General features: G+C 43.8%; 1 protein-coding gene across 4 annotated transcripts in view; it reads right to left on the bottom strand.

The window, feature by feature from the left end:
- Positions 1-4,513: 4,513 nt before the first annotated feature.
- Positions 4,514-13,231, bottom strand: part of LOC116265646 (tripeptidyl-peptidase 2) — a 109,013-nt gene continuing 100,295 nt past the window's right edge. For all 4 annotated transcript variants that reach the window (XM_031646393.2, XM_031646395.2, XM_031646391.2 and 1 more), the window contains one exon: positions 4,514-5,007. In XM_031646393.2, coding sequence (XP_031502253.1) covers positions 4,849-5,007 — 159 coding nt within the window. In that variant the 3' untranslated portion in view covers positions 4,514-4,848. The remainder of the gene's footprint in view (positions 5,008-13,231) is intronic.

Genomic DNA, 13,231 nt, shown 5'->3' with positions numbered 1-13,231 from the left:
AAAGCAAGGCCGTGGATCTCTAGAGGCGACTCCCAATGCTTGGCAAGTGGTCAAGACCTCCAAAAGGAAGCATAAACCAGCGAACTTTCCTCACAGCACCGATGTAAACGCGAGCAGATTCGACGTGCTTCAGGAAAAAGACAGTTCAGGCAAGGTCGCGCCTGAAAAAAGTGGTCCCCTCAGGGTCTCTAGCCAAAGAGGGCCTTCCTTCCAGCGAGAATTCCATAAGTCAAGGGGAGCGAAAGACTCCCCAGGAATTGCGCCCTCGATCTTTCAACGTCTCGGAAGAGGCGGACAAAACCGGCTCAGAAAAGAAGCAGTAGAGTTTTGCAAAGAGACACACAGTCTTCCTGTGTCTCTAGAAAAATCCAACCCGGAAGTTGAGCACGGAGTCCCAGCGGAGAGTGAAGGGCTACAACACAACAGCTTCACAAGGGAATCCCTCTATGATGCGATGAAGATTTATGTCAAGAGGTGTTCACTCGAGTGCAAAGAAATAAATGCAGTCCCCCCAAAAATCCGTTCGGCCCCTGTTGCCACGATTGAACAGATGGGAATATCAAGAAAGGGAGGTCAGTCATTCCTTTGCAACAGTCCTTGGAATCCAATGTGATCCTAGAGGATGCGGAAATGGATGAGAAAGATTTGGAGTGTATGGTTTATCCTGACGGCGGGAGATCTGAATTAGACATCGTTTGTGTCATGAGCTTTGCAGCATGCTCGCGTAGATTGAAATCCCTTATGTCTATTTAGGCGATTTTAATTATGTTCAAGAGGAGGAAGAGAAATCAGGCAGGGCTCCAGCACTAGCTGCTTGCCTTGCTTTCTTTCAGTTCATTACCAGTTTGACTTTGAAAGAAATGTGCTGCGCAGACTGGTGGACAAACAACAGACGGCCGCATAATGTCACGAGCAGACCAGACCGATGCTTCGTTTCAAACTTTTGGCGGATGATCATTCTTTTAGCTTCGGTTTGGAAATGTTGGGTAGATCTATCTCTAACCATAACGCATTGATTTTCCAAGCAGTTAAGCGACAGTATGCAATCTGGGGGAAAGTTCCGTTTTGTCATTTCCAATAATGGGAAGAAGTTGCTGGTTATGAAAACCAAATCAAATAGGGATTTCAACGCAGATTTCCCAGGTTGCACGATGATCCAGTTGCTTAACAAATTAGAAGCGTCGATGGACAATCTTAGAAACTGGTTTAAGCCAGGGCCGAGTAGCCTGTCTGCTTGGATTGACTCCCTTAAGAAGCAGATTAGAGATGCCCAGAGACTTGCAGAGGCCGAGAATGATGACGCTGCTTCCCACGAACTGTGACTAAAGAGTGATTTAACTAGCTGCTTTTGTTGGAAGAAAAGTTATGGAGACAGAAATCTAGGATCAGTTGAATTCAAGAGAGAGACCTGAACACCAAGTTACTTTCAAGGGATGGCCAAAAGAAGGCGGAGAAACAAAATAGTAGCAGTCATGCAAGGCGACTCCTTGCTATATGAGATGCTTGAAAATTTTCAAGCGTGCACTAAATACTTTATTGATCTCCTAGGCTCCAGCCAGGGGACTGGCCGTCTCCCTTGTCTTCCGGCAGACAGCCCAAGGTGTCTAACAGTGAGAATGTTTCTCTCTCTACAGGGAATTGAATGGGCAGTCCTTAAAGGCAACGAAGGACTCGATTCGGTAGGCGGATGGCTTTGGTAATGGGTTCTTCCAAAAGAACTGGCATGTGAAACATGATATCTGCAGAACAATCACTGATTTTTTTTTTCCTTGGGAAGAATTGTTAAGAAAATTAACAAAATTCACATGGTGCTTACCCCCAAGGAGCAAGGGGCTAACCAGATGGAAGAATTCATGCCTCTCTCTCCATGTAATTGTTTCCTAAATTCATTACTAGAATCATGGTGAAAAGAATGCAACTGATTTTCTCAGTCACATCATCTCAAAAAACTAGAATGCCTTTTTGCAGGGTCGGTGTATCCAAGATAGCTTTCTTCTCAGCTAGAAAGTAATTCACATTCTCAGCCAAAGCGTATGACCGTGTTAATTGGAAGTTCCTGAAGAACGCGATGAGGCAATGAAGACTGGATTTCGTGAGTGATGACCATCACTTGCACAGTTAAGTCTTCGCTTCTCTTAAATGGCAGAGAAGGTGACTGGTTTGCAATTAATCGGGGGCTCAGGCAAGGGGATCCCCTCTCCTCTTACCTATAATAGTTATGAAAATGTTGTCCTGTTGTGTGAAGGAGAAGGTAAGATTAAAAAAATCCTTGTTCCAGCTCTGGGAACGAAAACAAGGCCTCCGTTCTCCACATTCTACGCAGATGGCGCTATGTTTTTTGTCGAAGTTTAAAGAGCATGCGAACGCCTAATGCTTGTTTGAATGAGCTTGAGGAGGGGTCGAGGCTCAGAGTTAACACTGATAAAAGCTCAATTTTTTGCTTTAATATGGATGAATAGCAAATGGTCCAGATTGAGCACGAGCTAGGCTGGAAGTGAGAGTGTCTTCCTACTAAATATTTGGGGATTCCCCTTTAGGTGAAGCCCTCACCGAGAAGCAATGTCGTAACCTCATACTGAAAGCTGACTTGAAACTGGCTAAATTGAAGAAGCTAGTCCTCTCCTTCTAGAGAAGACTCTACCTAATTAAGCATAGCATTGCAGCACTTGTAGGGTACTGGAGTTTGGTTGTTAAAATCCCTTTCAGCACTTGTTAAAAATTTGAGAGGCTCTGCCCTACCTTTCTTTGGCAGGATTCTGAAGACACTAAGGGGTGTCATAGGATCAGTTGGTCAGACCTGTGTCTCCCCAAGGATCAGGGGTGTAGGTCTGCGATCCATTAGGGAGGTGAACTCTGCTAATTTGGCACTCCTTGACTGCAGAGGACACACCTTGGTCCATTCTAGTGTGAGAAAGGTATTGATCCAGATGAAGTCTATATGCGACGAAAGCCAACATGGAGTTAGGACTTCAAATTCCTAGGGGAAAACTGTCCAGGCTTGGAAAAGCATCAAAGACATGACCATCTGCAGAATCGGCAATGGTGAGATCGTCAAATTTTGGAAAGATTGCTGGCATGACGCTCCTATTGTAGACATGATTCGTAGTCAGCTCTTCTATCTTGTGGAGCCCGTTATCAATCTTTGTTTCAAAGAGGTCTGCGAGGAACCTCTCACCTTTGTTTGTAATTTTCTTAACCTCGTTGTCATTTAGACTTCTATCCCCAATCTTGCCCCTTTTGATCGTGACAGATTAGTGTGGAAAGGCTGCAGTCATCAGGAGATTTCTCGGAAGCCTTTATGGTTAAACACGAGCAGGAGAGGGCAAACAGTTAGATGGGGCGACCTGGTTTGAAAAGGCAGAAGGGAGCTTGCTGGACACTATATGTGGGCGTTAAAGGGCATCTCCCCCTGGACAAGTATGTTCAGAAACAAAGCATGCAACTAGCCTCCAAATGCTACGTGTCAAGCAGGTATAGAAGATGAAAGCCATGCATTCTTCCATTATCCGGCTGCCAATTAAGTATGGCGGACAGTGCTCGAGCATTTTGCAGACAGAGACTCCCTCCCCCCCCCGGCTAATCTCATCCAAGGCGTAGAATGGTGACATATAAATGAAATTCAAAGATAAGGCCTTGGACAAGTGTTGGAAACTGGTTTCTTTGGAGACTCAGAAGCAACAGCAAACACAAAGAACTTGAAACCTTAACATTAAAAGTTAGCTTTTAGAATTTTGTAAGCATCTAAGGAACTACAAATGGAGGTCTTGCAATGCGATCATCGTCAAGCATTGGCTTGAGAAGGGCATTTTATGGGGAAATGGCAATTCGGCCACTAGAGAAACTGCCAGTCTCTGCACATCATGTGGTGGTGGAGAGGTGACAAGATAGGGGTTGCTGGCATCATTAAGAACAAGTAGGGGGAGTGCATTTTCGGTGCTTCACGTTGGTCAGAAGTGGCCCATGCCACCCAAGAAGACTGAATGTTATCAGAATGCTCCCAACTTTTGGGAAGTGTGGACTGGAACAACGGTATCATTCTCTTGAAAGCTAACAATGGGACCTAGAGGAGCACGGTTGAAGGGGACCTCAGAAAGCTTGGCTTAGTTTTGCAGCAAGATTTACCTGTAACGAAGCTCTCAAGTCTCATCAAGCCTCACAAAGGCTGGCCTAATGCTGAAGCTCTCCACTTGCTTTTTGTTACCCCAGACACTAATTTTTGTAAAAGATGGGTTCCAGCATGCTTGGTTGGAACCCATTCAGTAAACAGATAACAGCTGACTAGAACCCGCTGAGGTTGCATGTTCTTTTGTACAATCCCCATTTTTGCTCAATAAACGGTAGGGGGCCTAACCCTCCGCAGTCCTTGACCGGAAGCACGGCTATAATTCTCATACCTTTAGTGTTTAATTTTATTTCCATCGCAACAAAACAAGAATCTTCTCTTCTAATGTGCATGTGCTTTTGACCCCGCTTCCTAGGGTCCAACCCGTGTCACCATGATGTGGAGGTTGAATATTTAGAATTGGTAGATAACTCCCATTGATTGGCAATGAAAATATCTTTTAAATGTACTTCACAATAAAATCACATCAAACAGTCCCTCAACAGCAAATACCACGCTCTTAATAAGCTTCATATTGAGTAAGCATATATTATTAAATGAAATGGCTGGTTCCTTTGATAACTTTATGACCACCACATCCTCAAAGCAATTACAGTCTCACTTCTTAGTCTTCCTCATTCTTCAGTTGCCAACCAACAAATTCGTATCGCAAAGGAAGCGTCATGGTATGTCATTCTACCCATGATAGTCCGCAAGTTATTCCTCGACACCATCCATCAAGAATTTTAAAATAAAGGCATACATGGTGGGAACCGCACAAACATCCATCTCCTTTCATATGATGCAATGTGGGCCCAGCCAAGATCATCGAGAAGATCAATCTTCAGTTCGTAAAATTTCTTGTTTGGTGGTTCAGCACCATCCTGCAGGAGGTCGCCCAATATCTGCAAAAAAGTGCGGCATCTTGAGAAGCAATGAATGCAACTGATGGACTATAAAAACACGTTCTACAGAACACCCACCCAATCAAAACGTCATATTCGGGAATCAAAATTGCCAAAAGGGGAAACAAAAGGGAACTTAACAAGGAAACACGGTTCCTTCAAGTCGTTTGGTTGTAGAGACAGAGACACTTTGTGAGGGTTCTATGAATCTGCCTCAGATTTTAAAGCAGATTCAAGATTCAAGAAATACTAGAATTATTGTTCCATGAATGGGCCCTAATCTTTGGGGTAAATTCATGGGACACTCAAAGTATCTTTGCTGCCAAACGACCCTTCAGGATTATGCAGAACAGAAAATATCACACTGTATATTTCAAGAATCTTCAAAAAATCTTGCTGTTCTTAAAGAAGTTTAGCTGCCGGTAATGTATTGACACGACCAATTTGTCAGTCAACATCCATGTGAATGTGATTTATGTCCATTTTTAGAAGAATGAAAGATTCAACCTTTTGTTTTTTATGCAAATAAATGCACAAGGGGCTACGTCACAAGGATGTGGGCACATGCGTGAAATTAATTTGAGGGCATCTATGTCGCCACATGGATGTATATTTAGGTTCGCTTTTCAGGTCTTCCTGTTAAGAATTGCCAGTCATACTTGTAAATCTGAGCTAGAAGAGCAGCGAATAATGAAGAAAATAGTCAATAAAATACTAACAATGTCCACCAAAAATCTCACACAGAAAACTATAAAACCAGGTAAAAGCTGAATATAAACTAAAAAACCACATAAAAACACGGCCCATCAGTCCCTTACTTATAACAAGAGACATAGAAACAGAGACAGGAGCTGGCTGTTGGGACTAGCCAACAGCTTAGCTTCATTTTACCCCTTCTTTTACAAAAGCTTTTTCAAAATTCGACCCTTCTTCATTTCTAACCCTATTATAGAGTTGGATGGGAGAGAGACTGTGCCACTTTGGAGGGGAATCATTGATTTTCACCATGAAATCATTGATTGAACCATAGATTTGTGCGTGAGTGGCCGATTCTTGTTGGGAGATATTGACATATGTTGTATTTGGGTCACCTATCCAGGTCTGGATCTGGACCCGATCCAGTGTGTTATGTTATGGCCCTACTTAACCTGTCTAAACCCTAATTTTTTGTGTGAATGAAAATCTAAGAGAGAGTGTCTGGTTGCTAGTGGGCACCAGTCCTCCTGAACCAAGGTTTTTCCCTCTAGTTGAGGGGTTTTCCACGTTAAATCCGTGTTTGTTCTTTGTTCTTCTTGTTTTACTATTTTAACATGGTATCAGAGCTGACGAGCTGTTGGGATTTACTTTGATCAAGCATTGTGTCGTGACCTCTAGCTTCCGAGCGTCCATTGTGTTTCCACTCACTGGCGATAGTTCGTGTTTTTGTTGCTTGTTGCCGTTGCCTGGACGCCTGACGCTACTCCAACACCCAACGTCAGCACATCCAGTGTCGCCTGCCTGTTCGCTCCAACGTCCAATGTTGAAAGGTTGCCGTGGAGCTCTGTGTGGTGTCTTGGAGTCTTGTCGTGAGTTCCGACGGTGCTCGACTTCTTCATCGGCGTGAAGTTGGTGATTCCCCTGCAGTTCCCTGAGACGTTGCCCGACCTCTGTCGCCCGACTCCTTGGTAGCCTCTGTCTCGCTCACCTAACCTGCTGCTATTGCCCGACGCTCCCTGCTTCTCATCTGCCACCCAGCTTCGCCGACCAGCTGCTCGCCCGACGGTCTCTGTCGCCACCAGCATCACCGCCAGCTCTGCCGCTGGTTTCTAGTGTCGCCTTGCACCTGAAATCCCACCAGCTTGCCGCTGCTCTCGTCCCGTCTAGCGCCGCCCGTGTTGGTGTTACCGTCCTGCCGTCTAGCACCGCCCGCTGGTTTCTAGTGTCGTCTGTCTTCTTCTGTCGTTGGTTCTTTGGGCCGTGCTGGAGGACGCCTGCCACTGCCTTGCTTGCCAAAGCTCCTGCATAGTTGTTCTTGTTCGCCTGTTTCTTCTCTCTCTGCAGTGTTGATTCGTGATCATGGCTGAATCATCCTCCTCTACTGTCAACCCTGGTCAGACTAAGGTTGGGGGTGTTAGAATTGAAAATATACCTGTTCAAGTCACCGCTATTCGTCTTACCAAAGAAAACTACCTTCAATGGTCTGTTGCTATCACCATGGGGATCGCAGGTCGAGGCAGAATTGCTTATATAAATGGAAGGAAGATTGAACCGGCTGAGACGAATGTTGCTTAGGATACATGGTTTCTTGAGGACAACCAAGTTAAGACTTGGAGTGTCAACTCTGTGTCCCCCAAGATTCAACCCCTTATTCTTCGCAAGAGGACTGCGAGGAATATGTGGGTTATACTTAAGCAGATGTATGGCCAAAAGAAGAAAGTTGTTCGAGTGTATCAATTGATGAAGGATGTCTATTCTCTACGGCAAGGTGAACAGTCTGTAGCAGATTTCTATGCTGCCTTGAAATCTATGTGGAAGGAACTTGACTACTATTCTGATGACACTTGGGATTGTCCCCAAGATCAGGAGTGTCTTTTAGCCAAAGAATGGGAGAATAGGGTGTTCCTATTTTTAGCAAGGTTGAATGATGACTTTGAAGGTAGACGGAGTCAAATCCTTATTTCTGACGGATTACCTAGTATTGAAGATATTTACTCCCGTGTAGAGGATAAAGAGCAACGACGCCTTGTTATTACTAGGAAAAAGAGGGATCACATCTCGTATAATGAGGGGTCTGCCCTTGTTAGCCGTGGTCCTGTAGGAGCTGCTCGACCTCCTCGCAAGTGCACTGACTGCAAGAAGGCTGGTCATACAGTGGATTTTGTTGGGACCTCCATCCAAAAAAGAAGAATAGTCGAGGGAAACCTTCCAGTGGGAAGAAATCTATTTCTGATGCTACCAACTCTAGTGGTGGGAAAGCCTCTATCTCAACTGAACAGATTCGTGAGCTCCGTGCTTATCTAAGTCAGATTGATGTTGGTTAGGCCGAAGTGTCAGATGATGTGAAAGTTAACCATGCTCTAGCCATCTCTAGTGAAAAAGGTAATTTTTGTATGGGAGAATGGATGGTTGACAGTGGTGCCACCCATCACATGACTGGCAATCCTAAGCTCTTTCATGAGTATAAACTATCTTCTGGAAAGGAACGTGTTTCTCTTGCCGAGGGTTCTTTTACCTCTGTGGCAGAAAAAGAGTCTTTCTTTGTTAAATAAATTTTTAGTGCATGGTACCTTACATGTTCCTCATCTTCCCTTGAATCTTTTATCTGTCAACAAGATTACAAAGGAGTTGAATTGTGAACTCATATTTTCTGCAAATCATTGTGTTTTGCAGGACTTGGTGACAGGGAAGAGGATTGAGATTGGTTTGGTGTCTGAAGGCTTATATCAACTTCCCATCCGTGTGGCCACATGACAGTAGTTGGCAGGACCGAAAAGAAGAGAGAAGATTGTCTTCAGTTATTTTGTATTGGCAAGAACGCGTTGGACATCTCCCTTTGGGAGTTTTGAAACAGTTATTTCTAGAGTTATGTTCTAATTTGGACATATCTATGATATCTTGTGATGTATATCAGTTTGCTAAACATGTTAGGGCTTCATACATTGTTTCCAACAGTCGTGCTAATGAAGTTTTTTCCTTGACCCATTCTGATGTGTGGGGGCCTTCGAGAATTCATATCCGTTGTAGTTTTCAGTATTTTATAACCTCTATAGATGATTACTCAAGGAATACCTTTGTTTACCTGTTAAAAGATCATAGCGAAGTGCCTCATGTCATAGAGACCTTCATTTTTCTTGTGGAGAACCAATAGTTTTGTTAAAGCCTTTCGGTCTGATAATGCTCATGAGTATGTGTGTCAAGTTGTTGAGGATTTCCTTCGAAAAAAGGGGATTGTTCATGAGACATCTTGCAGCTATACCCCTCCTCAAAATGGGGTCGCTGAGAGGAAAAATCGTCAGTTGCTTAATGTCACCACGACCCTCTTGTTTCAAAGGAATCTTCCAAAACATTATTGGGGAGATGATGTTCTCACTAGTGCATACTTGATTAATCGTATGCCTAATCGTGTGCTAAATGGGCGGACCCCCCACTCTATGCTTCCAAAGAATCGTCAACCCTTTCACCTCTCTCCTCATGTTTTTGGATGTGTTTGCTTTATTCATGATCACAACCGTAATGTTAAAAAACTTGATCCAAGGTCAATTAGGGGAATATTTGTTGGGTATCCTCCTACTCAAAAGGGGTATAAATGTCTTGATCCTACCACTGGTTGTGTTTACGTTACCAAGAATGTCACATTCTTGGAACATGTCTCTTATTTTGGTGAGAATCCTCTTCAGGGAGAGAAGTCTGTGTCAGGAGAAGAGTATTCTCCGAGTTAGGAAATTCAATTTACAGATTTCTTGGAGTACAAGCGGAAAGAGTGTCCACAGATTGTTGAGGTACTTGAACATGAGAGGAATGAAGGGTGTTCCATTGGGACGGAAGAGGAATGTAATCGCTTGTTTGGGCAGGTGTACTCTAGGCGAAGAGTTCGTATAGATAAGGTGACTGATGGTGAGAATTCTACTCCTAATCCTAATGCCACTTCTTCCCTGGATGACCCAAGTCGTGCTCAGAAGGAACTTGTTAAGGAAGACATTCAGATAGAAACTGAAAACGAAGAGCTTCCCATTGCCCGAGAAAGAGTGTGAGGTCATGTACTCAACTCCCTATTGGAAACTTTGTGTCATATTCAAAACCAGTGTTGTACGTATCGTACGATACGGGGCCGTATCGTACGATACGTATCGTATCGTTTGCAAAATACGATACGATACACCCCCTGTATCGCAAATGGGGGTGTATCGTACCTGTATCGTACGATACGTGCGATACGGGCCCCCGTATCGTACGATACGGTGCGATACGGCCCGTATCGTACGATACGGGCTGATTTCTAAAAGGAGACTTGAAACTCATTTTTTCGAGTTTTTTTTTATAAAAACCCACCCCTTCCTCATTTCTAATCTATAGATTGTACCGTTTTAGAGGAAAATCATTGATTTCCATTGTGAAATCATCGATTTCCATTGTGAAATCATCGATTGTCACCATGAAATCATCTATTAAACCATGGATTTGTGCATGGGTGGCTGATTCCCATTGAGAGGAAATGGTTTTTTTTTTAAACCATGAAGATAAAGATGAAAAAGAATGATATTGTTATGAATTTTGATGTCTATGAAGTATGAATGATGAACCGTGAACGTGTAAGTTTATAGCATTTAGCAAAATAATAAGTCTATCATTATCTAAAAGACTAAACCATGTTTTCTATGAAGAATTTATTATTTTTAATTTTTTCTGATTTTTTATGAATTTTTTGATTTTTTTTTAAATTTTTTCTGATTTATTATTATTATTTTTAAAAAATTTACGATACGGTTACGATACGTTACGATACGGCGTATCTTAAAGCCCGACCGATACACCTTACGATACGCTTTTTACAACATTGTTCAAAACTGAGCACGAATTATAAATGTTTTGTATCATCTCTTTCTTTGGTTGTGATTCCCAAAAGAAGCTCAGAGTGATCCCAAGTGGACTCATGCTATGCAAGAAGAGATAGAAGCCTTGAGCAAAAACCGGGCATGGGAAGTGGTAGAGATCCTTGAAGTGGCTCATCTGGTTGGATCCAAGTGGGTCTACACCATTAAGTACAAACAGATAGGAATGTTGAGAGGTAAAAAGCTCGCCTAGTTGCCAAGGGGTTTAGTCAGAAATATGGGACTGACTACTTTGAGACTTTTGCTCCAGTTGCAAAGATGAAGACTGTTAGAGTTATCATTTCTGTAGCAGTGTTGAAGGAGTGGAAGATGTACCAACTTGACGTTAGAAATGCATTTTTCAACGGAAATCTTGAAAAAGAAGTGTATATGTGTATGCCCCTAGGATATGAGAAACCAGGAAAATGCTACCAAAGAAAGCTTTATATGGGCTCAAGCAGTCTCCCCAAGTATGGTTTGAACGTCTTAGACTAGTGATGAGACAACACGGCTACAATCAAGGAAATGGAGATCACATTCTGTTTGTAAAAAGGAAGGAAGGTAAGGTTACTCTTCTATTAGTCTATGTTGATGAAATGATTGTTACAGGTGATGACGAAGATGAGATAACTAGATTAAAAGGTTTACTATAACAACCCGACCCACTCCCGGGCTCGGGCCCCTGGTTCGATGGATCCCAACCCGCCCCCTAGCAGTTTTGGTTCCAATCCTAAAAAAGCTAGGAACCAAGATAATGATCTCATTAATGACCTCCTTTTATAAGTCATTGAAGATCTCTCACAATCTTCGATACAGGACTAAACTTATGGGGTGTTACAATCCACCCCCCTTAAGGCACACGCGTTCGTGCGTGTGGGACCCCAGGTCCGAGTGTTGAACCAGGCTCTGATGTAACGCTCGTTATTTTGGCAGAGCGGGTCGGGTCAGGGTCCAGACCCGGACCCGAGCCCCACTCGCATAAAGGGCCCCGACGCTGCAGCTCGTCTCCCCTTCCTCGTTTCCCCTTTTCTCCGTCGTTTCCCCTCTTTGCCTGCTACGACCAACACAATGAAGATCGAGGACGGTGGGTGGAGCAGCGGCGACGGTGACGACAACGGCGGCGGTGGCAACGGCGGCAGCGTGGTAAGCTCTCTCTCTCGCCCTCTCTGTCTGCTTCTTCTCCTCCCTCCCACGCAGCCTCTCCCTCCTTCGACAGCACCCCCCCTGCTGCACGTCTTCTTCCTCTCCCTCTCTGCTAAAGCCCCCTCCTCGTCCCGTCCGCCTCCTCTTCACCATCTCTTCCATTGCCCCGCTTGATTTCCCCTTTCCTCTGCCGTTTTACCCCTTTTTTATCCGAACCCTCCCTCTCTCGTTGTCTCCCCTCTCTGTCAGCGCCCCTTTCTCTCTTTCATTTCAGCTTTTCCCACTACTACCGTGGGTCTCTCCTAATGACAGATTCTGTTTTGAACTTCATTTGGACGATTGTTGACTCATTTATGGCTTTTTGGGTCGGATTGCTGTTGGGGACGCTTTTTCCTCTCTTACCAGCATGTAGGGCGTGTGGTGAGCAGCGACAGCAAGCAATCTTGGGCATTGGCACTTGACCGGACGCGTGAAGTGGCTGCTAGAAGCGTTGCAGCAGTTTGGACGCTTAGATTGGGGTGAGCAAGGCCTAATTAAGCTCAACTTATTGAATATTACCTATTAGAGCTAGTATAATTATTGTTTGAGCATGCTAGGGCTTAGAATTGATGTTTTGAGACGCATGTTAGCGATTTTGTTTTTGGAGGAAAGTTTAGGATTATGTTGGAAAGCGTTGATTAATGCCTATAATGACCATTTAAGCATGATGTTGATTTTCAAGGTAATAGGGAAGCATGGTAGAGATTGTGTGGTTGTGGGGAAGATTTAGGACTGTTTTAGTGAGCTTGTAGCACACGTTTTTGTGAACGGGTGCATCTTGGAGTTAAGTAAGGAAAGTGTACGTAAGTTGGAGGTGCCTTCGGGGTTGACGCCTTGATTAAAGAAAGTTGCGAGAAAGGCATTAGTGGTGGATGGATTGATGACTTTGGGTCTTAATGTTGGTGGCAACGTCGAGATGTAAGGAGGAGGTCTTTTGGAGAGCTTGTTGGTCGACACTACCCGTCGACACTCTCTTGAAGCAATGACACGTGCCACAAGGATTTTGTTTTCTATTTGTTTGAATTGTTTATGTATCTAGTAGAAGTCTTACCTTTTGTTTATGTCTGCAGGTACACCGGGCTTGTCCCGTCGACCTTGAGTTCGAAGCTCGAGGAATTTTGAAGAGTTTTGTGAGCGCGCCACAGGTATGGCGACATTCCAGGCAAATCCATGCTTGGGCAAATGGGTGATTGTGTGCTCCTAGGATCATGGGATCCTAGGATTGTAATGTGACTTGATTGATTGTCTTGTGAATGAGTATATGTATGTTTGTTCATGCGTTGATATACGATATGAATTGTTTTGAAAGGTTATTAGTAGTTGTTTTGAAAAGGTTACGCATTTGCATGTGCATGCTAGAATTGATATCTGTTTAGGACAGATGAGGCGGGATATCGAGTCGAGTGTCTCCTCGACCCCAATTATGTATTAGAAAGCATCATAGAATGATAACTGCATAGGACAACTACGAATCA

Source organism: Nymphaea colorata, chromosome 12 (genome assembly GCF_008831285.2).
Source record: "Nymphaea colorata isolate Beijing-Zhang1983 chromosome 12, ASM883128v2, whole genome shotgun sequence".
NCBI lineage: Eukaryota > Viridiplantae > Streptophyta > Magnoliopsida > Nymphaeales > Nymphaeaceae > Nymphaea > Nymphaea colorata.
The sequence above is the reverse complement of the archived record's forward strand: the minus strand, read 5'-3'. Positions and strand labels throughout refer to the sequence as shown.